Source organism: Dermochelys coriacea, chromosome 4 (assembly GCF_009764565.3).
Source record: "Dermochelys coriacea isolate rDerCor1 chromosome 4, rDerCor1.pri.v4, whole genome shotgun sequence".
NCBI lineage: Eukaryota > Metazoa > Chordata > Testudines > Dermochelyidae > Dermochelys > Dermochelys coriacea.
The window spans coordinates 46332383-46360373 of record NC_050071.1 but is presented as its reverse complement, the minus strand read 5'-3'; the positions used below and the strand labels follow the sequence as shown (position 1 = coordinate 46360373).

The 27991-nt window shown below is 38.4% G+C and overlaps 1 protein-coding gene across 16 annotated transcripts in view; it reads right to left on the bottom strand.

Annotated features, from left to right (window-relative positions):
- Positions 1–272: 272 nt before the first annotated feature.
- The window catches only part of C4H4orf33 (chromosome 4 C4orf33 homolog), a 35806-nt gene continuing 8087 nt past the window's right edge, over positions 273–27991 (bottom strand). For 4 of the 16 annotated variants that reach the window (XM_038398147.2, XM_038398141.2, XM_038398144.2 and 1 more), the window contains 7 exons: positions 25552–25628; positions 25302–25406; positions 24928–25191; positions 22119–22179; positions 21831–21882; positions 21501–21700; positions 19452–20839 (listed from right to left, as the gene is read on the bottom strand). In XM_038398147.2, the coding sequence (XP_038254075.1) occupies positions 20725–20839; positions 21501–21700; positions 21831–21882; positions 22119–22179; positions 24928–25108 (609 nt within the window). In that variant the 5' untranslated portion in view covers positions 25109–25191; positions 25302–25406; positions 25552–25628 and the 3' untranslated portion in view covers positions 19452–20724. The other 12 variants (XM_038398150.2, XM_038398142.2, XM_038398155.2 and 9 more) reach the window with 9 other exon arrangements.

The window sequence follows — 27991 nt, the reverse complement described above, 5'->3', positions numbered from 1 at the left end:
ATATATAATATTATGAAAATCAGCAACATTTAATCATCCCTCTCCTTTCTTGCCTGATTTGATCAACGGTGAGCTAATAAGAATGTTGACATTTAAATTACCATTAGAGTCAACACTACTTTGAGTTAATGGGAAAAATTCTCTCAGAGCTATTTCAGGCTGTTTGCAGTCACAAGCAGATATTACTACATAGGTGTTAGTGTTTTTCCACATTTTGAAATCTAATCTCCATAACCGTGTGTGTGTGTATATATATTTATATTTCTCAACTTCATAATCTCAAAGTCCATCAAAAGGCTTTCCTGGCTCACCAGATGGGACAGAAGAGTCATCAAAGAACAGGGAATTCACTTTCATTATTAATCCTTGGTCATCTGCCTTAAATCTGATTATCACTGGCTCATGCATCACCTCTGTGCTGTCCCAGGTATTTGTAATCTTGTATTCCAACTACAGAAGATTACAGAAGAGGAAAAAGAGAAATAATGTAAAATGGGTAAATGCTGGGTACCATCCTGTGGTATTGGGGACTGTGCCTTAATGTCTTATTAGCAAAAGCAGTATAAAGTTACCATTTATTCTGATGGATTCTGAATGTATGGGATCCTTTAAGGGGGAAAAAAGACTGAGGAGTCATTATGTCTGCCCAGGATATAGCAGCAATTAAAAAGTCAAATGAGATTATTAGATGCATTAAAAAGGCATAAAAATATGATGATGCTAGGTTGAACAATTATCTCTCTTTTGGAATAGTATCATTTGGCTGTGTGAGCTGATGTGCCAATCCAACAGCACCCCCTTTGGCCAGAAAGAGCATTGCACCAGTGGTCACTTGATTTGGCAGGGCAGTCAGTCAGCTCCTCTTGCCTGTGTCTCTGTGGTAACCCCATTCTGGGCCATGGAGATTGTTAGCCTCAGTCCCATTGAGATATGTAGGTTTTCCCCTTATACTTGGCATGGTCAGCTGATCTGAGTGCTTAAGGGTATGGAAATTCTTTCCATTCTCTAGTCTCTCAGAGAACCCAGACCTGCGCACTCCACTGGGTTCCAGCTCAGAACCCTAAAACCACATAATCAGGCCTCAACAACTCCTCCTGCTGTGCCCTGAACTCCTTCCTACCTCGCATCATTTCTATAGGCTTTTCCAGCCCGTAGATCCAGTCATCCCTTGTCTGGGAGTTGTCTCTGCACAGCTTCTCAGCACCTTACTGGAACAAGTTTCCTTTTCCAGGTTGCTTGCTCCCCTGGCAGCCACTCCACCCCTCTACTTCCAGTTCTTTTATTTTCCCAGCTGCTGTGAGGCTGCCAATCACCATTGGCTAGTACCTGCATTAACCCCTTGGTTGCCAGGTCACCATGTGATATATATACCCCAGGTCAGGCCTCCTCAGTGGTGACCAGTACATCCCTCAGCTCGTGCTGCTTCCCGCAGCCCCTCTTGGCCGGGCACAGCGAACCATGGCCAGTGGGAGCCGTGATTGACCAAACTTGCGGACGCAGCAGATAAAGAAACCGTCCTGGCCCACCAGAGGCTTTCCCTGAACAATCAGCGTCCCAAGTTTGGGAAACACTGAAATAAAGTATTAAAAAGGCTAAATTCTCTGAAAAATCAGGTTATATGTATCTCAGATTGGGCATCCAATATTAGTACACATTTCTGACATTCTCTCTATGCCGCAGTTCTCCGACTCTAGAAAGCTCAGTACAAGTGGAATCTTCATAGAATTCATTTGCCAAACTCTAAAGAGTTTCTACTCATCATGTGCAAACTGAATTTTTCAGAGGCAAAAGGCACAGCCCTGAAAACAGGGTGACCCCCTCTCTAATCTTTAGTCCCTGCTCCAAAGCATGGAACCATCATAGTTTCTCAACAAAACAGTTGCAAGAATATTTTTAACATGAGCAAAGCAATGCATTTGTCCTTAACCTTATTCTGAGAAACATATTTTTACTGAATTTTTTCAAAAATGCATTTGGAAGCAGACATCTGACATGGAATATTTCATCCCAAACTATTAAAGTTTGGGAAAGTTATAAATAATTAAAAACAGGGTCGAATAATTGAAAGCATTTGGCAACCTTAACATTAGGTGTCACTACTTAAACTGCCTATAATAAAATATTATAGAATGAGAAAATACTACTTAGCAGAGCATATAGTCAACCTATGGAATTCACAGCTGCAGGATACTGTAGCTAACATTTAAAAGATGAATAATTTTATGACAACTATTACTCATGTCGAAGTGCAAGCTAATTGCCTGCAGCAGGGATCAGGAAAAAATCCTTCCATGCACAATTAGTGAGGTGAACCAGCAGGTTTGGAAAATTCTAGAGGCAGGATATTAAACTAGATGGAGTGATGATATGATCGACAAGGGCAAATTATATATTCCTATGAATATTCAGCCTAAAATACCTTACAATTGTTTGCCTGTTGTGGAATACACAACATACTCAAATGTACTGTACGTGTATTATTATAGCTACTAAAAATCCTGAATATAACATTTTGAAATGATCATGCTTAATGCAACCATAAATATTGCCTCCTGGAGCTTCATATATCACTGTCCTGTTCACTACAGCAGCTTTTAATCAGAAGAAAAACAAGTCATGAAATGCACAGAAGTTTACTAGTACAAGTCTGGGTTTCTAGAATCGTGAATTCTCTTGATGATATTATTAAAGATGCCATGATGCCAGCATACAAGCAAGTGAACACAAAGAGTTTGGCTGTAGTAAGTGTTAACCAACATAATTAAGGGTTAAATCAGGAGTAAAGCAGCTTCTAGTACATTTGATGAAGCATCTCTCGAGTACACAGCAAAATAAAGTTTACTGAATAGGAAAGGAGAAATACCTTTCAATTATCAAGCTTCAATGTTATTACAAATATATTGTAATTAAAGACAGTGTGGTACACTTTAGAAATGGAGTTAACATGAGGAAGATTAAATTACTATTTTTAAAGTTGTACACATAAAGCATATTGAAAATTGTGTCATGCACACTTCAGAAACATTTAGCTTGTCTGGAACTGAAAATACACCAAGGGTAAGGTTCAGTGCAGTGTCTTTCAGAGACACAAAGTAGAACTTCTAAATGTATTAAACAACAGAGGAAAATAAATAAAAAGATCTACACTTTATTGCTTTTGTGAAGTTGCCAAAAGATGTCCTCATTATTTAAAGAAGACTTATGGTTTTTTTCCATTGTAAATATTACGTCCAGATTTTCCATTCTACTGGATAAAAATCTGATTAAGGTCATGTTTCTATACCACAAAGGAGCAGCAAAAGGCATAAAGAAAATTTCAGAGTTTTCCTTTTAGGCTACGTCTACACTGTGGACCTTACAGTGGCACAGCTGTACCGCTGCAGCTATGCCACTAGAAGGTCTCCTGTGTAGCCGCTCTATGCCAGTGGGAGAGAGCTCTGCTGCCGACATAATTAAACCACCCGCAAAGAGCAGCAATAGCTATGTCCACACCAGCACTTTTGTCGGTGAAACTTATGTCAGTCCGGGTATATTTTTTCACACTTCTGTCTGCCAAAAGTTCTGCAGACAAAAGTGCTAGTGCAGGCAAAGCCTAAGAAAACTACCTCTATTCATCAAAAGTATTTAAGGCATTATAGGCTTTTTGGAAGGCGTGCATAAGTTCATATTAAACTTTTGAAGAATAAGATATTCTTTAAACCATTTTCTTATGTCACAAACATTTGTAAGTTATAACTCTTACAAACTTACACTCACCTCACTCATTTTACCTTCCAATAATCTGTCTGATGATTATTAGTGAAAACATTTCTACTTTAGGGAACATAAAAGAGATAAAAACTGTGAATAGATAATGATATGGTATAATTTAATATTTCTGTTGATATAACATACAATCACACAACTTTGAAATATAGCAGTCAAAATCAGTTCTATACAACCACAATTTTTGAGGGATTCCTTATTTTAGAAATAATATAGGGGAGTGGAATTGGATGAAGATAGCTGGGTTGGTAAAGAATCATTTTGATAACCTTCTTCTTCCATCTAGTGGCAAGAAAGAGTAAAAAACTAGGTATCTGGGAACACTGTCATAAAACATTTCCAAATGCCAACTCCAAAGACTCATTGATGTGACAAAGAGTGGGTGAGTAATGCAGAAAGCCTAAAGTTTATGTATGAGTTCATAAGGGTGATAAAAAATAAAGTCAGAAAGAATTAGAAATACACAAGCTAAGACAAGTCAAAGTTCTGTTTTTACAGGTATATTATTCATTCAGCTTAATATTTGAATTTTCCAGACTAGTCAGTCTAGATGATTTGACTATATGAGAACTTGTCACTATCTGATGCTGGATTCTGATTCAATTGCTGAGATTTCCAGTGTACGGTTCTGAAAAAGTAAAGAGTCTCTATGAAATTTTACTGTAACTGCTTAAGAATCTATTCAATCCTCAGATGTCACAATGATCAGAGTCATCTAAGGACCAAGACAGATAGTTCTGAGGTATCTATTGCCCTGTAACTGGGGATTTTAGGGAAATGTAAAAAAGAGATATTAAAAATCAATTATTTCCTCTGAATTATCATTCACAGGAGTTTTGCCATGTTGGAAAAAGCATGCGTATTAGGATTTGGGTGCTATGCAAGGGGAGGAAGTGGGTAAGTAACAGGAACTGTTATATTAAATAAGACCAGTGCTACATTTAGTCTCAAACCGGGCTCTTTGTTGGCCTGAAGCTTCAAAGGAAGGCAAAATTAAAACACTTAAGTTTTAAAGATGGGTCCAAATCAGAAGTGGAAGCGTACTCAGGGCATATACCTTCCATTCCCATTTCCAAGTCCGATTCTACCTTATTCCTGAACCTTAGAGGCAGTGAGAGGGAGCTGCTTAGTCCTCATCAACCTTTGTATAGTGAGGCTGCCATTTCTTTACAGATATTTCCTCCTCCCTGATGCATTAACTCTGAAGCTGAGGACCTATTATTGGCTCTCCAGAAGCCACATATTTGTCCCTCTGTGTGGGGGGAACAGTTTCTGCATTACACAATATGCATCCATTAGTTCCATTTAAATTCATTTAATTGAATTTTTAGATTTACTTTACAATAAAAATAGTAATAGCAATTAATACTGCCTCATAAATAAAAATTAAAATGAGCCAGTTTTCCAATTGTAATTAGAAACAGCAGGAAAGTGTCTGATACCTGAAGGAAGGAAGTGATGGGCAGGACCAGCTATGCATGCTGCAATAACAGCTAAAATACACAGTGCCTTCATTTTTTTAAAAGATTAAACTAGAACAAAATTTACCACATTTATACTCCAGCTCCTACTAGCACCACTAAGTAACCGCTGGACATTTCTGATTTCCGCTATTTAAATGGTGATTAATAACGTTTACCGTCCTTGGCAATGTTTTAATAATTGACTATGATTACAGATTAGCATTCTGTACTAGTATGTTATGAGCGGTAATTCATTTTGATACTTTGAACAATTTCCTTAATCACAGTGGTAATAGCATAAAATATGCAGTCCAACATTATTAATTTAACTCCACTCATTGTAAGTTATAGTGGCACAGCAGCACCACTACAGTTAAGGTTGCATCACGACTTCTGTTTAAAGGTCAACCTTTCTAAGTCCTCTGAAATCGTCATGCTTTGTCAGATTCCTTTGAAATTTGATGTACTTTAGGAGAGTGCAGGGTCGGGTTAGTGAGCCAAATTTAAGGTCATTTGGGTACAGGTTGCAAAGATAAAACCTCTCTTCAAAAATAGTCATTTTTCAAAATGTTTCTACTTTTTTTTCTGCACAGAGCTAGAGATCAAACTATTGATGTGATTGAGGCCATTCTGACCAACATCTATTGAGTTTTACTCAAGGTAGTGCACAGCACCTACTAAATCTTTGGGGGACCCACATTCAGAACATTGTACAATGTGCATGTTCCAATACAGTAAAAAGTTTAAAGAGTTTCCATTCCTGCTATTTTATATGCTTTAAAATTTGATTCTTGTAAGTGATCTAAAATCCAAATAATTACTTGAATTGCTTTGAAATTTCATGTGCTGTATGGAGTGACATTAGTGATCTAAATCTGTGGGTCCTTTGACCAAAGAGTTGCCGAGTTACAGCCCCCTGAAAAACCCAGTTTCCTTCAGCTGCTTGAACTGTTCAAGTGAGGGGTACACAGACTTCGCTGAGATTTGATGGCTGTGAACTCCCCATTCAATTAACACAACTAAGGATAAATTAATAACAACCCCCCACCTAAGACAAACGGAATTTTGGACTGAATGGCTGGAGGTTACCACAATTTGTAACTGACAGGTGGCAATTTTATTTTGTGGGGAATGTATTCAAAGTTTTTTTTGGGAAAATTAGACATGTGTATGCTTCCTGGGATGGTTGAAGTATTGGGGGGCAGAGCAGTGGGGGAGTAGGGGGACAGAAGTTTGGGGTTGCAGCAAGAAGATGGGTGTAAGGGAGAGGACAGAGGTTGGGGGCTAAGGTGAGGGAGACACAGGGGTTAGGGGAGTGGAGGATGGAACATTGGGAAAAGAGACCTATGGGCAGACACACCTGTTTGCTCCACATTCTCCCTTCCCAGGTGTATGCCCAGACCTGGGGAGCTCTTGCTCCTCTATGGGGTTCTGAACCCCTCTCCCTGCCCCCCTCATATGAGCAAGGATCAGGCCCTTTCAGAGGTCTGGAGAGGCCCAGGCCACTTCCAGCTTTTGAGGCCCATAGCCATAATAAAAATAAAAAATGACGACACATGAAAACAAAATAAGACACCAAAAAAAAAAGACACATAATTTGAATATTTTTTTTATTTAACAAATGCTTTTCTAGCTTTCTTCTGTGCAAATGCAATAATTATTAATAATTGATTGAGGAAAAATCTAGCTTTCATGCAATGTCACTTGATATTAAGCATGGCAAGCCCATTCAAACGTTCTTGTCCCATAGTTGAATGGTGAGAGTTCTTTACCTGCTTCAACAAGTTGAATGAGCGTTCACCTGAAACCACTGATACAGGCAAAGTGACAACAATACACAATGCAATTGTGATATTAGGAAGCACCGCAGAGAGCCCAAGTTCAAGTATTTCTTGAAGCAATCCCATTTTGCTTGCAATCCAATTTAAAGTTTGTGGAATATATTTGTTTCAGGAAGATGACCTCATCACTGAGATCTTTTGAGATTTCTTTGTTGTACTGTTGCTGAAATTGTTCAGCTGCAGAAAGTAGATCTTCATTACTCAGTCTGTTGAACTGCCTCAGAAAACCAAAAAGGGTACAAATTAGTCGCTGTGACTTAAATCAACATGCAAGACCTGATTGAATAGAGTCAATGATGACAAGGAAGACATTGACCCCATAATGCTGCTCAGCATCAGATTCAGTAGATAAATTGCAATTGGTGGAGAACTCAGATGAAATGCCAATATTCTGTGCTACTAATCTGGACTCAGCCAGGATCACATCCCATTGTTAACGAATTTGTTGAATGTCATTGATAACACTTTCAATGTTATCCCTCTCAACATCAATTGTAGCATTGCATGCTTCAATTACCAGACTAGTTTGGTGGATCATTGTAAGTAGCTTCATCCACAAAGAGGTCATCAGAATGCATTCAAATTTGGACATGTGCTTCTGAATAAACTGAAGTTCAGTTCAAGCCTGTGCAGTGAGATTGAGAGATTAAAAGATCATTTCAAGCCTTTCTCACTGAATTCAAATGCTGCGCAACTGGTTGAACACTATCAATCTGTGCAAACGATCTAGTTTGGACATCCCATGCAGTGAAACAGGAAGATATTGCTTCAGAATTTCCCACCTTTATGGACTGCTACTGAAGAGATTGTACATTTGCTGAACAGTTCCAAAGTAAGTAATTTCCTCCTTGCATGATTCAGCACAGTCAACACGTACCAGCTTTACCACAGCTGGAGAAAATACAGTCTGAATTATGCTCAAGCAGAACTGTTTGTACACCTTTGTACTTCCCAGCCATGTTAGATCCATTGTCATAGGTTTGACCAATGCAGACTTGAAAATCTAACTTAAAACCTTCTAGAATTGCTAGTACTCAAGCAGCAATTTCTTTTCCAGTTTTTCTCATGAAATTATCAAACAAAATAAATCTTTCTTCAAATTGAAAATTTTGAGCTGTCTACAATCTTAACATATCAAATAGCCATAGTAGTCTGTACCTTGTGAGAACAATCTGGAGTGGCATCAAGAATGATTGTCAAATTATTGGTATTTCGAATCTCATCAAGAATTGTTGTTTGTACGAATGACCCACATAGCTCAATAAACTGTTTTGTATGCGTGTGGAGAGATAATGGACTTGCATGCGCCTTTGACTGTCTTGCGATTCTTGAACACATTTAACATGCTCTGATAAAAGTGGGTCATATTTGTTGAGGAGTTCAACTATGCCTAGGAAGTTTCCATTTGCACAGTCACCAATACGTTGACTGGAACCAAAGAAAGCCAATCCCCGCTCAGAAAGAAAAAGAATGACATTCAGGAAGTGCTCAAGAAGTTTTTTCCAGTTATTAGTTTCTGTAGAGAGTTCAGTCAAGAATAAATTATCAACTGAAGTTTCAGCTAATGCTGCCCTACTGGCTGATTTCCATGCAACATCATTTTCTTTGTGTGATGTTGAACTCTCATGTGATTGTATTCAGTCTTTCAACTTCCTCCAACCTTTATTGATGCTCCATGCTATCCACACTTGAAATATTCTGCTGTAAATAAGTAGCTAATCTAAACTTGAAATCTTCTACTGTAAACGTACACAGATGCTAAATTGTATACAAATGCTGAAAAGACTTAAAACGAATACTAATTAAGAACACAAAATGAAACAGTCAGACAGATTATTATACTTATCACAATCAAAAACTCAAAACACGCAAGGTATAATATAACTGGCTGAGCTGAAGACAAAGCGATGACATATATATAGTAAGCACAGAAATGGATACAGACAGTGGGATAACATCCAAAAATTTCAAACACGTGTCCTCACGAAACTCACTGTACAAGACTGTCCTCTCAGATGTTCACCTTGAATCTGGGCCTATAGACTACGAAAGCCTATGATGATGGCCAAGCTACCAATCTAGGGCTCAACCAATCAACCAGTCACCTCTTTTAGCTACCATATGAAGATAATAATGAGGAATTCTCGCACATAATCTTGTGCCATCACAACCGATATATTTTTATTAATATTTATGAACATTTTTAACTCTTTAATATGACAAAAATCTATATCAGTTAACAAAAAAATTATGTTTTTTTGTTTTTTTTTTTTTTTTACCAAATCACATCTCTTATTTGCTTAAATTTGCAGCTCTAAGCTGAGAGAGTGCGTCACATTTTGGTTCAATAAGGATGTACATAAAAACGAGTTGCGAAACTTATCAAATGCCAAAAAACTAACAGTTGTTTAAATTTGAGGCACCCTTTGAGCTTGAGGCCCAGGCCAAATGATCGTACTTGCCCCCCCCCATTGGCCTTAGCTGGGATATGGGGGTGGACCTTGCCCTGAGGGCTGGCTGAACCACTCTCAATGCTCTAATGTGTGCGCCACAATCTGGGGAGCCTGTGCCTATCTACACAGGTTGGACCCTGCTTACGTAAGTCAGACTGGGAAGGAGCTTGCCCTTTTGTGAGTGTCTGAGGTGCCCTCCCTGCCCCCAGTGTAAGCCAGGGATCTTAGGAAGTCCCTTCCCTTTGCATGGGGAGCTCAGAACAGTCATACTTCATGTATATTACAGGCTCCACTCAAGAGGAGGGTGGGAACATCTGTGATAAATGGAATGGTTCACAAATCTCTGAGCTATTAATTGAGGTTATATTAATTTCCATGGGGCTCATCCTGTAATCGGAGTTAGTTTAGCCCCAGTCTCTCTAGCAGCCTAGGGGACAAGTCACCCTGTTACACAGAGGAACAGAGAAAGGTGGCATTGACAACCTTCTCCGAACCTTTTTTCCTTTAACAGCGGTAGATGGAATCTGTGGGTGAAAGTGAATAGGTTGTAAAAGGATCATAGTGACCAGGGCATGGGTGACATTTTGCCTAACGGTCAGGGCGGAAGGGAGGCTTAAGGGCTGAAACAGAGCCAGGCCTAATGGCCAAGTCAGGAGCCAACATATCTAGTCCAGGAACCAAGCTGGAACTGAGAGCCAGAAATCAGGAGTCAGGTATTGGAGCCAGAGACAAACAACCAGGAGCAGAAGCAGGGACAAGGAGCAGGCACGGGGAGGGAAGGGTGCAGAGTGAGGGCTAGGAGCAAGAAGGGAGCCAAGAACAGGAATAGGAAGCAGGACCAGAAACACAGCTGTAGACTTGGAACACTATTGAGGAGCCAGAGTCCTAGGCCTGCTACAGGTGCCTGCTGGAGTCTTCAGCTAATCAGGTGCCAGCTTCATTAGCTGAGGGCAATGAGCCAAGTCTGGGTTCAGCTGTGTCCCCCTAACAAGGAGATGAAAATCTTGTACATTTCAGCAACTGTGGAAATGGCAGAGTAAAGGCATATTAATGATGCATATTGGGGCATTACTGAAAGAGGGCAGAATTAAGGTTGTGTGTATTTTAACTTAACAGTGTATTTCCTGGTTTTCAGAAGTTTGAGTTTTAGTCAGTTCAGTGTTCTGCAAGGGGTATACATACCACCAAGCAACTTTAAGTTTGTTAATTTATTTTTTTTTTTGGCCACTGAAAACTGCCTTACATAGCCATTTTTTTGGTTGCTTAGATGGTTAAGATATGCTGCCTATTAACTAAAGATTGAATAAAATTGTACTGAAAACCTTTGGAGTACTTAGCCTGCTCAGGGAAGCCCGTGGTTGCATATTGGAGATGATCCTTAAAATGTATAGGTTTTAGTATATTAGAGATAGATACAGATGCCCTGATTTCTGTTCTCCCAGGGATTACCGCAGAATAATACTAGTGTATATGAGACCTTGAAATACTGTAGATGTACTTTTCTATAAATCTCAATCTATTTAATGAAATATACATATATTTTAAAGAAATCTTACTTGCTATTTGAAAAATAAACTACAAGTGTTGTTACTAAAACAATACACCAAACATAATTGGTGACATAAAAAAAGAACACTAACATTGTTCTTAATTATTCATATTCATAGTTATCAATTCAATCATCTCACAGGAGAATACGGATCATTAGGAAAGGAAAGAAAACCATACCCAACACTGTAATGTAAAATACACAGCACTAATTACCTTATTTTAAACAAAGAGCTAGGTTTTAGTTTTGTTTTTGAACAAAATCAAGCATGATTAAAACTATCAGACTCTAGAACTGATTCACTTGTATATCCAGTTAAACTGGGTTTTTGTGGCTCAAAGTAACTGGCCCTCTGGGAAGCCTCCCTAGGTAAAAAAAAGAAGTTACTGGGAGGCACAGAGAGACCATACAGGCTCCTATTCCATCCTCTTAGTTGAGTTAAACATGTATGAAATTAAGCCTGTGCATAAATGTTTGGTTTCAGAGTAGCAGCCGTGTTAGTCTGTATTCGCAAAAAGAAAAGGAGTACTTGGGCACCTTAGAGACTAACAAATTTATTAGAGCATAAGCTTTCATGAGCTACAGCTCACTTCATCGGATGCATTTGGTGGAAAAAACAGAGGGGAGATTTATATACACACACAGAGAACATGAAACAATGGGTTTATCATACACACTGTAAGGAGAGTGATCACTTAAGATAAGCCATCACCAGCAGCGGGGGGGGGGGGGGGGGATAAAAACATAAATGTTTGCAGGCTCATGGCCCCAGTGTAGTAATTGGATCCTTGAGCAAAGGTCAGTGGCCCTTTCCACATTGCTCTGTAGAGGTGGATACAAACCCTCACCCTATCACATAGATTTTTGTAACCCTGGCCCACATCAAGTGAGTGGGATCATGAAAAAAGTTTTTCCAGAAATCTTGTGCAAAAAGCTGGCCTGGGAATTGTGCAGATTTATTATTAATTTAATAATAATTATAAATAATTTAATTTATAATTTATTATTAATAAAATAAGTCTTTGACAAGCACTCCATGGTTGGATGGCTCACTTTGAAAGAAAGAGAAAGTATGTGAGTTGGGGATGGAAATGTGTAGGTGCCTCCCCTCTCAGGATTTTGCTGCAGAAAAAGTGGAGAGTGGGTACTTGTACTGGGGTCCAGGTTAGTTACAACTTAGAAACATTTGCAAGAGATAACTGTCTGAAACTGAGGTTCTGAGGGTTTCTAGATTCCCAGCAGCTGGAGGGCTTTGTGTAAGTTTTCAGGACTTACATGCACCAACATTAACTACTTAATTATGACAAGACCCCTTTGAAGTAGGTATTATCCCAGTTTCACAGATGCAGAAACTAAGGCTAAGAACAAAAATTATCAAACTTGATTGTATAAAGTTAGAGGGCGCCAATATAAAAGTTGCTGAATTTTCAAAAGTTCTCAGCTAAAGCTGAAGTTAATGGGAACTGCAAGTGCCGCACATCTGGATTTAGTACATCTGACTTGGTAAATTTTGGTCCATGTGACTTGACTCGATTAAGACCTCAGAGAATGCTTCAGAGCTCAATTAGTCATATCCTTAAGCCACTACATAGCCTTCCTTGGTATTGAGCTGCCTTTCATTGTAGCCAAAGGTCAGAATCGCTGCCAGATTCTGGTGAGCTTGTGGGGGCTGTGGAATCATCCATTGTTGTCCGGGCACCACCAGTACCTCCAACAATCTTCCCATGCCAAAAAAAATAATCAAGAAACTCTGACTATAGTTTTTCTGGACTCCAAAAGCCAGCCTGAGTGATTGTGGAAAAATTTAAAATCAGGGACAAACTTTCAATGCTAGTACTCTAGAGGCATTGCTTTATTCTTTTAAAGTTATCTTACTAAGAAAAAGGGATAGAAGCTATTTTTTTTAAATGAAAGCTAAGATTTACCTTTACATTTAGACATGGAAGGGCTCAGCATCAGCCATAGGCTCTGCAGGCTCATAAAGGCTGGATCTGACATCACAGAAACCATCACCCGTAGGCATGAATAGAGTGTTCTTGTTTCTACTTTCAGCCAAGAAAGTCTGAATCGGCTTGGAGATTGAACTACCCTCTCATCCCAAAAAGGTGGTCCCTCCAGAGCACAGACACATTGACCAAACCCTTATATTGCCAGTTTTTCTATGGCTACTTCAGTCTGTAGGGTTGTTAAACCAGAAAGTTTCCTGATTATGCAAGCGTGCACACATACTTTTCTGGAATTTGGAAAGAAAAATGAGGTGCAACTGTGGGACCCTCTGCTGAAGACAGACACACAGTTAGGCCATATTTTAAAGAGTCTGATAGTTCATTTAGAATCAGCAGAACTTCGAAACAAAACAAAAAAGTAGTAAAGAAAGAAAAATACAAAACTTTGCAGTTGCCAACAGCTAAGAATGATTTTGTATGAATGAGACAAAGTGGGTAAGGTAATATCTTTTATTGGACCAATTTCTGTTAGTGAGAGACACAAGCCTTTGAGTTTCACAGAGCTCCTTCTCAGGCTGAATGAGGCTTTGAGCAGATTACAGTGAATGATCATTTACAAAAAGTCTCCTCCTAGATTTACATTACACAGATTTTAGGCTTTATGAATCCATCTTTTGACTGACTGAAGAGAATGAGATTGTGATGTTCTGCAACTACAACAGCATAAAACCTTTTGTGAGGACTAGAAATCAGTCTCTCATTCCACTCATACCTTGTTACAGTTCATAAAGAAATGGCGAGGAGAGAATGGTTGGAGGTATTAGCAAACAGAAATTTGGATTGATATTTCCCACTCATATAATATCATAGGGTTCCATTCTGCAGCTACTCTATACATCACAGGCCTACAAGAGAGAAAAGAGAAAATGGGGCACTTTCACAGGCCTGCATTTTTGATAGCTGTATTACTCACAAGTTATGAGACCACAAATGACTTACGCAGGTCAACTTAAACCAGTGTTAATAAAACCTTTATTAGCCTTCTCCCTCCCATACATACACTCCATGTGCCACATGTTACAGAAGAACTAGATTACGAATATTCAAGAGCATCTTAAACACTTATTGGGACTTTCTCCAGGCTGCTTTAGTCACCCAGTTATATGCCCAGTGGAGGCAGACTTTTGGCATGGCCTTCAATGGCAGCAAGTTTATACCTTGATTTACCAGGAGTCCTACGATACAGGGCTCAGGAGGGAGAAGAAAGTTATAGCTTGAAAAACAAAAAAACCCACCCTCTAAATATTACCCAAAGTACTTTTTTCATGTACAAAAAATGTCAGACTATAAAATCAGTTATCTTGACTCCTTGCAGGGCTAGTATCAAGTGCTATGCATCCTACTGAGAATATCCCCTTTCCAGAAGAATAAAATTCCATAACTCAGTCTCCTGTGCCATGAGATATCAGACATCTGTAACTGACGATGGACTGAATATTGCCCATTAGAAATATTGATCATGCAGGCTGATTTTTAAAAGACAGTAACAGTTTAAAAAATCTCCAAGTTTAAAATGTTAAAATAAATCCACAGGAGATGGATTAGTAGACAGAGCACAGGAAAAGTTGTCAAAGCTATAAAGTCTGTATCACCTAGCTCTGCAATTTATCATGCAGATATTCTCCATACAGTATACATGGTGTATATGATCTATATAATAATCTGTATTTTAAGAAACAGCTAATGTAATAACTTATTGCAACAAAAGAATAATTTTATTTAGGGTGAAAGTAACTCATCTGCTTCTCTCAGATATAGTCAATAAGAATCCCACAGACGCATCCAAGGACAGAATTTGAAGTCTGATGGGGAAAATGGGCTGAAAACCATTCGAGTAAATATCATTGGACTTATTGTTCCTTTACATATAGGATAATCAGCAGAGTATGAGAAAAGAAAATCTGTTTGATACAAGCAGTAAATACAGCAGTCCCTTTATACTCAAACTACTTTACTTTAAATGGCAAAATTAAATGTTTCAGAGAAAAGTATGAAATGATCCAATAGCTAGAAGTTTAATCTAGACAAATTCAGACTGGAAATAAGGCATAACTTTTAAACTAATTTACCACTGGAACAATTTACCAAGTGTTGTGGTAGGTTCTCTCCGTCACTGACATTTCTGAAATCAAAATTGGATGTTCTCCTAAAAGATAGGCTCAAGGAATTATTTTTAGGAAGAAGTTCTATGGCCTGTGTTATACAGGAGGTCAGACGAGATGATCACAATGGTCCCTTCTCGCTTTAGAATATATAAATCTACTAATGGAAATAGAGCCTAAGGTAAATATTGTGTACACATCAAAATACTGAGGAATAAAACTAACCCTATATCACTGAAAACATTTTCTTCATATGGTTAGGAAGAAATGAGAAGATTTTCCCTCTCATAACAAAGCAGAGTTAGCCACTAAAAAATATTAAGAGGAATGTATATGAGAGTCAAATCATGCCCTCTGCAGCATGGGTGCATTGGGTGGGACAAGGATACCCATATCCCTGTAGCGTTCTTGCAAAAGCAGCAAGTACCTCCTAGGAGGCACAGAGGGCCATATTATTAAATGTCTCAGGTCCCTAAAAATGCAGATAGGAGCCTAAATACCTTTAAAAATCTGGCCCTCAGATACTAAAGTGATGGAGGCTAGGCAGAACCTTGACAGTGAGACAGAGCAGCCAGAATGAGGCCTCTTATGCAAGGGGAAGCTTGACTGAAATAACAGAGGATAGATTTAGGAATGGGTGCATGGCCATACTCCTTCCCCTACATACAAAATGGGTTGCAGCAGGAGGACTATTCTGAACAGTGTACGGCGAGTGTGGTCCTTCCCACATGTATCAAAGAAATATGCATGCTCCTACCCTCCAAAAGGCTATAAGCCCCTAGACAAGGCATGCACCTCTTCCTACCCCAAAGCAGGTATGGTTTTAATAATCTGAGCAGAGTCCACAGAATTTGCTAAACCAGAGTATTTGAATTTTAAACACATGGTGAGAAAATGATATTTTAACATGTACCATTTCCTTAGTATTAGCAAAACTCAGCTTTCGCTTTTCACAATTTTTTAATAGATGCAGACGGTGTGGCATGAATGTAAGGAAAAATGAATTGTTAAGACACTATTTAGGCAAATAAATTGATTTATGCCTGTTAATAAGCAAAAGGCAGTGAACAGCAGTGTATGAAAAACTTTCCCCTTTTTCTTAAGAACATGATACATGCAGTAGAGCAGTTTTAAAGGCACATTGCACAGTTAAACACAACTGTGAACACCAAAATTCTCCAATGCTTCCACAGATGGCAACAGGAAATGTATTTCTACACTATAGCTGGGAGTGAGCCTCCCAGACCAGGTAGACAGACTTGAGCTAGCATGCTAAGAACAACAGAGTGGATGTTGCAGCTCTGGCAGAGGCTCGGGCTAGCAACCTGAGCTTGGCCCCAGGGGACTGTGTGGGCTGGAAAGCCCAAGTTTCTGCCTGAGCAGCAGTATCCATGTTGCTATTTTTAGCACACCAGCAAAAGCCTTACTAGCATCAGTCTGTCTGCCTGCACTGGGAAGCTTGCTCCCAGCTGCAGTGTTGACGAATCCATATCGTGCTCAGGTACCACAGACACAGTGCAAGAATGTTCATCCATATATCTCTAAGCACTTTAGAAAGATGGATAAACATTGTTAATCCTATTTTACAGATGGGGAAAATGTGGCAGAGGAACATTAAGTGACTTGCCCAAAGTCATGTAAATCACTGGCATAGCTGGTGTCGTATGGTCAGCAGGCTGTTTAAGAAGAGGTTAGCCTTGGCTGTCACCAGTTTAATTTCCTCCCTGGTCATAGGACTGGGAATCCACAGAACACGTTACTGAAAGACAGGAATAGATTTCCTTTAATAGATTTCCTCTTTAATTTAGCAAAAAAGCCATAACAAGGTCCAATGGCTGGAAATTGAAGCTAGACAAATTTAGTTTAGAAGTATATTTTAAGTGAGAGTAATTAACCCTTGAAAGAACTTACTTTGGTGGATTCTCCGACATTGAAGTCATTATTTAAAGACTCGTATTAGAGAAAGATATGCTAGAAGTTAAACAGAAGTTATGGCTTTGGTGCAAAAATTACTTAACAAGGTTCTATGGCCTGTGCTGTGGCCACAATACAGAATAGATAATTCTGTATCAGAGTAGATAATCATAACATCCCTTTTTGTCCTTAAAATCTATGAAGTTCTGCCAAGGGCCAGCTGCACAGTCATGGGCTAGGATAATGGCAGAGTCAGAGAGGGACCGCAATGGAACCCTGCAAGGAGCTCAGTTGAAGAGGCCTGAGAATTGGCTAGGAAAGAAGATGGGAAAAAAGTGAAGTAGAACAATACCTTCACAGGTTTGGTGCCCAGATTGGAAAGGGAGGTCTTAGGCTCCCCCGTACCTCAATCATCACAACTTGATGATCACCTGTTCTGTTCATTCCCTCTGGAGCACCTGGTATTGGCCACTGTCAGAAGACAGGATACTGGGCTAGATGGATAAGACCAGGTAAGCACTGGAATAAATTGCCTACGGAATGAATCTCCATCATTGGAGATTTATAAGAGCAGGTTAGATAAACACCTGTCAGGAATGGTCTAGATAATACTTAGTCCTGCCATGAGGTCAGGGGACTGGACTAGATGACCGCTGAAGGTCCCTTCCAGTCCTATGATTCTATGGACCTTTGGTCTGACCTAGTATGGCCATTCTTATGTACAGGGAGCAAACTGACTTCCATGCCAGAAGAAAAGAGCTGGAAAAGGATTACTGAGGCCAGAAGGGGGCTAGCACACTTCATTGTTTACTGGAGCTTTTGGTTTGCCTCAGAAGACTTTTGGTTTGGCTGGAGGGCCAATGCTCCCAACTCGCCCTATAAACATGGGGAAGACCCCAATCTGCTAAAGGGAAACTGAGGCCACATTTATACTAGCATGGGTACTGTGGCAGTTACAATGCAGCAGTTTTGCCGCTGTAGCATTGTAGTGTAGACACTTGCTATATTGACAGAGGAGGGGTTTCCATTGATAATAGGTGATGATAGGTAATCCATCTCTCCGAGATGCAAGAATTCTTCTGTTGACTGAGATCAGCCTAACCCCCACAGAAGATGCAGCTAACTACTTTGCACAGAGTGTGAAATTTTTCACAGCCCTGAGCAATGTAGCTATGTCGATCTAATTTTTAAGTGTAGACCTGGCCTGAGGCATAGCAGGACGTCAGGAAGTAGGCTGTATGTTACAGTGGATATTAAAACCCAAGTTTCCAGACTCCCAGTCTGGTGCCCTATGTGCTGGACCATACTGCCTCCATATGTATAGTATATGTTCAGTTATTTATTACTTGTTATTGGTGGAACTCCACCATGTGCTAGGTACTGCCCAAACACAAGAGAGCATGGGGTCATATCCCAAAGAACCTACACTCTTTTAAAAAAAAAAAAAAAATGTATACATAAAGGAATTCTATACATCCCCCAAAACAAGACACTGAGGAAAGAATAATTATTCTGTTTTGGTTACCTTATTAATTGTGCAATGCTGTTATGTAAATAATGTTGTTAAATACAATACAACAAACCCCATTGTAGAATCAGCATTGCATAATTTACAAATCAGGTAATGTAGCTGAGCGCAATGTTACATAAATACTATGAAAAAGCTCAAGATTCAGTTAATAGGACAGATTTATCAATTACCAGTGGTAACAAGAATCACAATGGCAACAGTTATGAAAAACATGTAGCAGTGAAAAATCTCTAAATATTTGGTGATCTTTCAATGTAAGGGAGAAACACTCAGATTATACTCTATAACCTGAATATCCCAGCTCAAACACTGGATTTTTCCAAGAACTGTAACCTGAATAACTATAACCTGAATGTACAACTCTAGTCAGAGTATCTTTTTCCCTGCACTAGCAGGCCCAAGGGCATGAACTGGATGACTTAAATGGGCTCACCACCATCTTACATGAACAGACGAGTTACACATCCGTGTCTTGATGAGGTAATACAAAAGGAGCCTCTACCAATGACCCATGATTTTTAGATGCAACTGCTGTGGATAACTGACTTTTTAAAAGACTGACTTTTTTTGGTGCTTAAAAAGGCCTTCAAACACATTTTTTTTTACGACATTTATAAATGCATACTAAAACTCTTATCATAGTTTAGCTGAAGAGGTTGGTTCTTACAGCTTCATCCACCCTGAATCATATAAAATATATAATTTTTTTAATTCATTTATCTAATCAACTGACATCCACAGATCTGATTCAGGCTGTTTCCAATCTTCTCCCATTAACACCTTCAGGTTAAGTTGTTGGAAAAATTCCAAGTGATGGCTGTAAATAAAATGGAGAAGGGGAAAATTACTTAGGGTATGAGATTTGTTTCTTTACTCTATACTTAACTCAGAAGTTAAGAATAAAAATGGTTGCATATCTGTAAAAATAACTTAATATTTATTTTCCTGAGTTCTTGGACAGAGACATAACCAGTGTTCTCTTTATTTTCCATACTCTGTTTTGTGAGAACTAGATCTAATAAATTAGGAATACTGTAGAGCTATGTAAGAAGACTTCAACAAATCTTGCATTGAAAATATGGGTCCAAATCCATAGCTACAGCCAAGCAGCACACAGCACACATTGCGTGTAAAGTTAGCTTGCATTAAGCTCACCTTTAAATTCCTGCACTCTTTGGGCTGCTGTGCACTGGGCCAGTTTCCAAACTTAAGTTAAAGCTCCCAATGGCTGATCTAATGGACACTGTCTGCTAATGGAGGCTGAAACCGCACTTGGTAAATCAGTCCAGTAAAAAGGGAGACCCACTTCACCCCTTGCCTCCAGCCCATCTTCCATGTTAGCAGTAGAGAGGGAATCTGGTGTACGACCCCGACTATTGGAGGATCACTGCTGTCCCTGGAATGACCCTCTCCTTGCCTGTTATGCTGGCTCTATGTCCAGAATCCACCAGTGATGTTACTTAAAGATCAAGATCTAGCCCAAAGACAGTACTTAACCAGGTTTCTCCCTCCTTCCCCCTCCCTAAATAGGCAACGTTGAGAATGATGGAAACACCACTTATTTCCATTACTTTATTAATTATTATTATTAATTTGCTTTTACAGCAATGGTGGGGTGGAGGAAATGATTGGAGAGGATTAGTAAACATGAATAGGGGATTTGGGAGGAAAAGGAAAAAAGAGGAAGAGGACATCAAAGGCAGAAAAAAGCATAGAGGGGAGGAAAATTAGGCTGGTATAAAATGGATGGGGATCTCCCTTTCCCATTTACACAAGAATGAAATTAAAGCTATGCATAAAATCCTGATTAAAACCCTGTAAAAAGCCTTGCTTGGTGCATCCCTTTGGGCTACTCTACTGGAGCATTAGAATACTAGAGGTCTTCTTTCCATTACATATGCTGTAGTCATAAGTACCAGCTAGTAAATCATGTAATACAGCTTGCATTATGCTAATATCACATAACTGTTAAAGGGAAAGATTTTTCCCCCCTCTTTTCAAATAACCTTTGATCTTTCTTCACTTGATTTAACTCTGAAGAGTCAAAAACTAATAGTAAAGATGAATTACAAAGCAAAACTGAAATTGGAATAAATCTATTTACATGCTGAATGCTCCCCATTCCAAGATGTGGGGAGAATTCACACAAATATTGTTAAATATTCCATAAATTCTTTCCTTCCCCCATAAAATTCTTCTGGCACTCCCTTGTTTGCTGCAAAAGATAAGACATTCTTTTTAAACAACAAAAGTACCAGAAGCCTTATTGCACAGAAGTAGCAATTAGTATTATAACCCAGTTCATCGTTGTCTAACTTCACTTCATGGTCAGGGCAATAAATAGGCCCAAAATGGAATCTGGGTGAGGTCATGCTTGTCTCTTTTTCTGTTGATGATGTCTATTTTTTTTAATATTACAATCTCTTTCAACTGATTTAGTCAGTCCCCCTTTACTACAATCAATTCCAAAATAAGAAACTGGGCCAGGGCTGTCATGAACAGTTGAGAAGAAACAAAGCAGGTCCACTGAAGATGCATATAGTAAGATTATTACTGGTTGCTCTAGACAGAGAAATGTGGGACAATCAAATTATTGATCTTGTTGAGAACTGTGATGAAACAGATGCCACTGGTGTTGAAAGTATAACTTGCTATGCACTTAAGGGATAGCAGTAAAAATCAACCTCTAATTACAGCTATTTGCCACAGAGCTCTTTACATACAACAGAGTGCTTGTGGAACTGGTGCTTAGCAGCATAATTAAAGAACTAGGATGGTAGTCTTCAATTTTATAACTAAATTAACTCCATTTTACAAAAATTTCCCCAATACTCCTATTATATATTGTGATGCAGACGAGGTAATTTTCTACTTACAAATCAGGTTTCTGTCCTTTCTGTATTTCATGCTGAGGCACAGGGTAAAGTGCTTCATAAATTCTATTTGCTTCTGACCCATGAATTGCAAATGCATTAAACTTGTCAGTGCATGGTGGAAAATATCTCCAAGGAAGATGAGCTCTGCCTTCCCATTTGGTCTCTGTTCTGGACACTTCATATGTTAAAGCAAGTTCTTGCTATGTTAGAACAATAAAAAAGCAAAAGAAAAGCAGTTGTTTCCTATTTGCTTGAAAGATAAAGATCAAGTAGATACTAAGAAAGGATGTTAATTTTCCACACTTTTATGGAAAGCATTTTATCACTTACTTTCCATACTCTTCTTCTGCCAGAAAGCAACAGCAATAAATGTTGTCCATGGCTGACCATATTAAAATAGAGCAACAACATTATTCAGCTGTAGTATACTCCTATATTCACATATAGTGTATATGTATGACTTCCCATTACATCTCAGGGTTGAAGTAGCTACCACAACTGTTCTATTCCCTACCACACCTCCACAATTGTCTGAGTTAACATTAGAAATGCTAATATAATGGCATTGAAAATGTAAGGTGACACATTTTAAAAACAATAGAAAAGCACCGTACTTACGGACAGAGTTCAACTTCTAAGTACCGCTTAGTTGTCTCACTCAAGAAAAATGCTTCTACAACTGAAAAACAAACAAAAAAAACCCCCATACATGCCATCAATATAATATGGTAATTATTTATTCTGTTCCGCCTCTGAACTTCTCACTAAATAAAATATTTTATTCTCTTTTTATGCAGAAACGTAACCTAAAATGTTCCAGAATTCCACTAATTGTACATATGCCATCAGCAGTTTCTAAGTTATTCTGAGCAATATGCCACAATCATCATCATTTAGAACAGCAATGCTTAGTTGTTTAAAAAAAAAAAAAAAAAAAAGAGGTCACCAGAAGGAGCTTTATAAAAAAAATAAAGCAGCAATAAAGAGGTTATTTTGATTTTGCTTTGTTCTATCTAACTACTGGTTCTCAAGCTGGAGTCAATGGAAAAAAGATAGTTCTGCTAACTGATGTTAGTAGTCAATGGGACAAAAGTAGCAACAGCTCAGAAGCACTTCACAGTGCTTGTGATGTCTGCTGTGAGTGAAATTGGTTAGGACTTAGTGATTGTAGTCAATTGCACTCACGGTGGACATCATAGGTAAAGCACTTAAGTGCATGAACCTGGCGCTATGAATTTCCAGTTACCGGCTTGAACATGAAACGAAAGAAAGAAAGACAGAAAGACAGAAAGACAGAAAGAAAAACACAGGCGTACACGTGCACGCACACAAAGATTAAGCTGCACGCAGAGGCCTATCATTAAGACCAGCTGAAGCAAGAGTCCTCGGAGGAGGATACAAACAGCCAAGGAATAAAATGTTTGGACTGTAAAAGCCATTGGCTTTTCTGGAGGATAACCGACTCTGGAGAGAGAAGTAGTGTTCTAAGGCAGCAGACATACTTGGAAGCAAGCTGTCCTTGTTATATCACCCTTCAGGAGAAGTTGATGGGAAAGTGTATGATAAGGGAGAGTCTCGTGGCCTGAATACCGCACCACTTTCAGATTAGCAAAGAATGTTAAATATCAATCTTGAGGTCATCTATTGCAATGTCAGAACAAAGTATAGTGCACTCTCACGATGTACTTTTTCAGAGCAAGAAATAGAAGTTATTGACTTCAGCTGTAGAAAGGAATAAATACAATTTACTATCTGGTTATTATTAAATTATTTTGGTTGTATTTTGCATTAATCTTTACTTTTTAAGATGTAATGAATTTTGTGGGTGATGGCTGTTAACTTTTTGGTAGATTGCTAGTATTAGTGCTTTGATAATCACAACAGAGGATGGAGCATTGCTGTAAACATAAACAGACTGACCCATTCACAAGAGCACAACTGAAAAAGGGAAAAAAAAAGAACAAACAACAGCACTGTTGTAAAAACAAATTTTGGGATAGTCATAATTTTGCACTGAAGATTACATGAACTAATAAAATTTCCCTGTTTTCACATAATGTGTGTGTGGTCGATTTTGTTGGGCAGTAGTCTCCTGCAAATTTATTATCTCTCAAATAGATTCCCATAGGAAGAAGTTCAATAACTGCTGATCTAAGTTATCAAAATTTGCCAGTTACTGGTTTACAGTTTAAACTATTACTGGTTTAAATTGAGTTGACTGTTTCTTTAAGGAACAGTACAATCTTCATTCATTAGGATTAACACAATTGGGACTCTATCTGTACATTTCTAAATATACACCCTCCTCCTCCCATCTTTAGGATGCGACACAAAACTAAGCTCTTTATCATTAGTTTTCATTCAAGATCTCATGACTCTATCCCTCTATACTACACCCCATCCCTTTACACTTTTTAATAACAAAAATCAAATATTTTTTAACTAAACAAATCGCATTTCTACACTTTTAACAGGAACAGTGGAGTTAACGTCACTGTATCGGAAAAAAATCTTATTTAGATATTTACACTCTGTTTGCCTCATATATTCATGTGTTTCAATTATATAACATATTCACTTCCTTTCCCAAACTAATGTAATTTGTTGCATGTTCTATTAAACAACTACCCACGACTCTTTGTTCCAAGGTCGACTGTATTTCTATAATGAGAGAATTGATTTATATAGATACGTACAATGTAAAGTTTGTAAGTTGCATAAGGAACTTTCTGAATGCAAGGTGTCATCATAAATAAGTAGTCAGTAGTAGCAGTGAAGTGTTTTCTTGAACACTCAGCATATTAAGGGAAGAAAGAATGTTAACTTTACAGTCTTACCAGACTTCGTCATCTTTAAGGGAACTGTATTGTGATCAAAGAATCTGAATTTGTAACAAATAGATTTAATGTATCTGTCAGTTCAAGCTATATTGGCCTGGTGAAATAACTTGCCACAGGATTTAAAACAAAAACTAGATATGTCAACTGCACAGGAACACTAACATCTACATTGGTACACAAATTAAGTAAACTGCTCAAGGTATTACACAAGATTTTTCCATGGTATTTCTCCCTCCCACCCCACCCCCCACTGTTCCTCTGATATTCTTGTTAACTGCTGGAATTAGCCTACCTACTTGTCACCATGAAAGGTTTTCCTCCTTTCCCCCCCCCCCCCCGCTGTTGGTGATGGCTTATCTTAAGTGATCACTCTCCTTACAGTGTGTATGATAAACCCATTGTTTCATGTTCTCTGTGTGTGTGTGTATATAAATCTCTCCTCTGTTTTTTCCACCAAATGCATCCGATGAAGTGAGCTGTAGCTCACGAAAGCTTATGCTCTAATAAATTTGTTAGTCTCTAAGGTGCCACAAGTACTCCTTTTCTTTTCACAAGATTTTTGTTTGCAATAAAACATTTCCACTTACCCTCATAGTCCCACAGTCCATTGAAAGGCTTTCCTGGCTCTACAAGTGGTGCTGGAGGATCATTAAAGAAGGGAGCACTTACTTCCATCAGCAATCCTGCACTGCTGGACTTCAGCCGGACAGTTACTGGCTCATGACTCACTGGTAAACTGTCCCATGTGTGTTCAATTTTAAATTCCATGTAACTATTTTATAAACAAACTGGAAATGGAAGTATGTCAACAATTCCAAGATTAGCTGAAAAGACTGTCCTGTTGGTATTGTCTAAAGGAAGAAGAAAAAAAAAAATAGAAAATTTTATGCAATGCTATTTTATTATCTTAAGTATGAAACTCAAATAAAGTTAGCACATGGGATAATTGATCTCTTTGTACCTGATCTTTCAGTTCTTACTGATGAGGAAAATGCAAATGAATGTCAGTGGGACTTCTCCCAGGAATAAGGGCTGCAGGATGATGCCCTTTAAATGGAAGGACTAGCTTAAAGAAAATTGAGCAAAATTGAAATGAAAGACTGCACAGAGGCCATAAAATGGATTAATATTCTTGTCACAGCTTAATATGGTTAATTGAAAATTCTGCTTTTCACATACAAGGATTGATAAAATAAGCTTGGTCATAGTACCTTAAAAACAGAGGTCAGATTCAGTCTTCACATACAAATGCGACTCTGCCAAAGTCAAAAGGAGTTGCACTAGTTTGCTGCAAAAAAGAATTTAGCCAAATGAGTTTTATAATAAAAGCAAATGCTGCACACTTTTTAAAAATGTAGAAAAAGCAGCTGAGCTCAAATATTAAGATGGTCACAATATGCACTTAATTAAAAACTTATTCCTGGGCTATACACATAGTCCTGGACCCCTAAAATTCATCCTTTTCTGAAGAGCAAGGAGATCTTGTTTTTTCAAAACAGCATCTCAGTGTTATTCAATGAAATTCACCCTGTAGGACAGGAACATATGATGTAATCCTGATCCCACATTCAAAACAAACAAAAAGACTGTGTGTGTGTGGAGAGTCCAATTGAAGGATTTGGAAACATGTGCGGCTAGGATACGTTTCTCTACCTCTCATCACATACCCAGTCTGTGGCTGCTTCTGGTACTGTAGTCTATAGGAGTGTCCCTGGCCAACTATGTTCCCATATGCAGGGATTGTAAGCATAATGAATTGTATTGTATAGGTAATGTCCTGCCCCTCTGATCCATCACAATCATCCCCCACAATGTCATAGTGGATTGTCACAAAGCCTGGCTCCTCAGTGCTCAGGTGGTTGCAAAATACTCTGCGTGATCTCTGGGCCCCACCTCCAGGCCATGAAGTAATCGGGTGGTTCCACATAGGCGTTTCTGTACAATATCTTAACATGAGAATTTTTTTTTTAAATAAATGTCAGAAAATTTGAAAAACATCTTTCAACATTTTAAAACAAATGCAAAACAAAATGTATGTCCTTACTAGTTAATGCTTTCAGGAATCTTACACTTGCATAATTAAAATAAATAAAATTGCCAAGCGATTCATTTAGAATAAGATCCAATTACTTTTTGTTATTTTGAAAGTACAATCTCCCAAGATTCAGAAATGACAACTGTTCATGTGCACAAAAACATATCTTCCACAAATTGTCAAAGATTTTTATCAAAATAATTTGGTAAAAATTTGGTAATTTACTTCTACATTAGACCAAACGATTAATTTCCACTGCAAAATGTAACTTCACTGATTTGTGAATGTGAAAATCAATTTATTTCATGGCAAAGTAACATGTAATAGCTGTTTTGTAAACGTCAAAATATAAGAAATTAAAATGAGTAGAAAAGAGTTGGCACTAAGGATTGCTCTGCTGTAAACCAATAAAATGCAGGCATTTAAGAACCAAACCAACATTTCAACTTATTAAACCGATTGCTGAGTCTTTATGCTCATTGCAGCACTCAGGTAACTTTTCAATTAAAAAAGGTAAACTGTAAAGCTTATCCTTTTAAAGGTTATCTGCAAATAAACCACCATATTCTGCTACTGACCATTTACAGACAACTTCAATGAAATTAATGGGGAGTGTGGTGGTTTAAAACAAAGAACCTTCTGTGAAGGAAGTGGAGCTGTAATAATTTATGAATTATGTATGTTGACCTAGTTATTGGAATGTTTACTGTATGGATATATTGGCTTAGTTTACTAGTTGGGCTGTGTCAAGGTTCCTTCCCTACTCTGAACTCTAGGGTACAGATGTGGGGACCTGCATGAAAGACCCCCTAAGCTTATTCTTACCAGCTTAAGTTAAAAACTTCCCCAAGATACAAACTTTGTTTTGTCCTTGAACAGTATGCTACAACCACCACCACCAAGCGATTTAAACAAAGAACAGGGAAAGAGACCACTTAGAGACGTCTTCCCCCAAAATATCCCCCCAAGCCCTACACCCCCTTTCCTGGGGAAGGCTTGATGATAATATCCTCACCAATTGGTGCAAGTGAACACAGACCCAAACCCTTGGATCTTAAGAACAATGAAAAAGCAATCAGGTTCTTAAAAGAAGAATTTTATTTAAAGAAAAGGTAAAAGAATCACCTCTGTAAAATCAGGATGGTACTTTACAGGTAATCAGATTCAAAACATAGAGAATCCCTCTAGGCAAAACCTTCAGTTACAAAAAGACACAAAAACAGGAATACACATTCCCTCCAGCACAGCGAATTTTATAAGCCATTAAACAAAAGAAAATCTAACGCATTTTTTAGCTAGATTACTTACTAACTTTAGAGGAGTTGGAAGGCTTGCATCCTTGATCTGCTCCTGGCAAAAGTATCACACAGACAGACAGAACCCTTTGTCCCCCCTCCAGATTTGAAAGAATCTTGTCCCCTCCTTGGCCACTTTGGGTCAGGTGCCAGTGGGGTTACCTTAGCTTCTTAACCCTTTACAGGTGAAAGGATTTTGCCTCTGGCCAGGAGGGATTTTATAGCACTGTATACAGAAAGGTGGTTACCCTTCCCTTTATATTTATGACAGGCTGTAATGAAAATAAGCAGCAAGGAAGAATATTTCAATGTAAACCACCT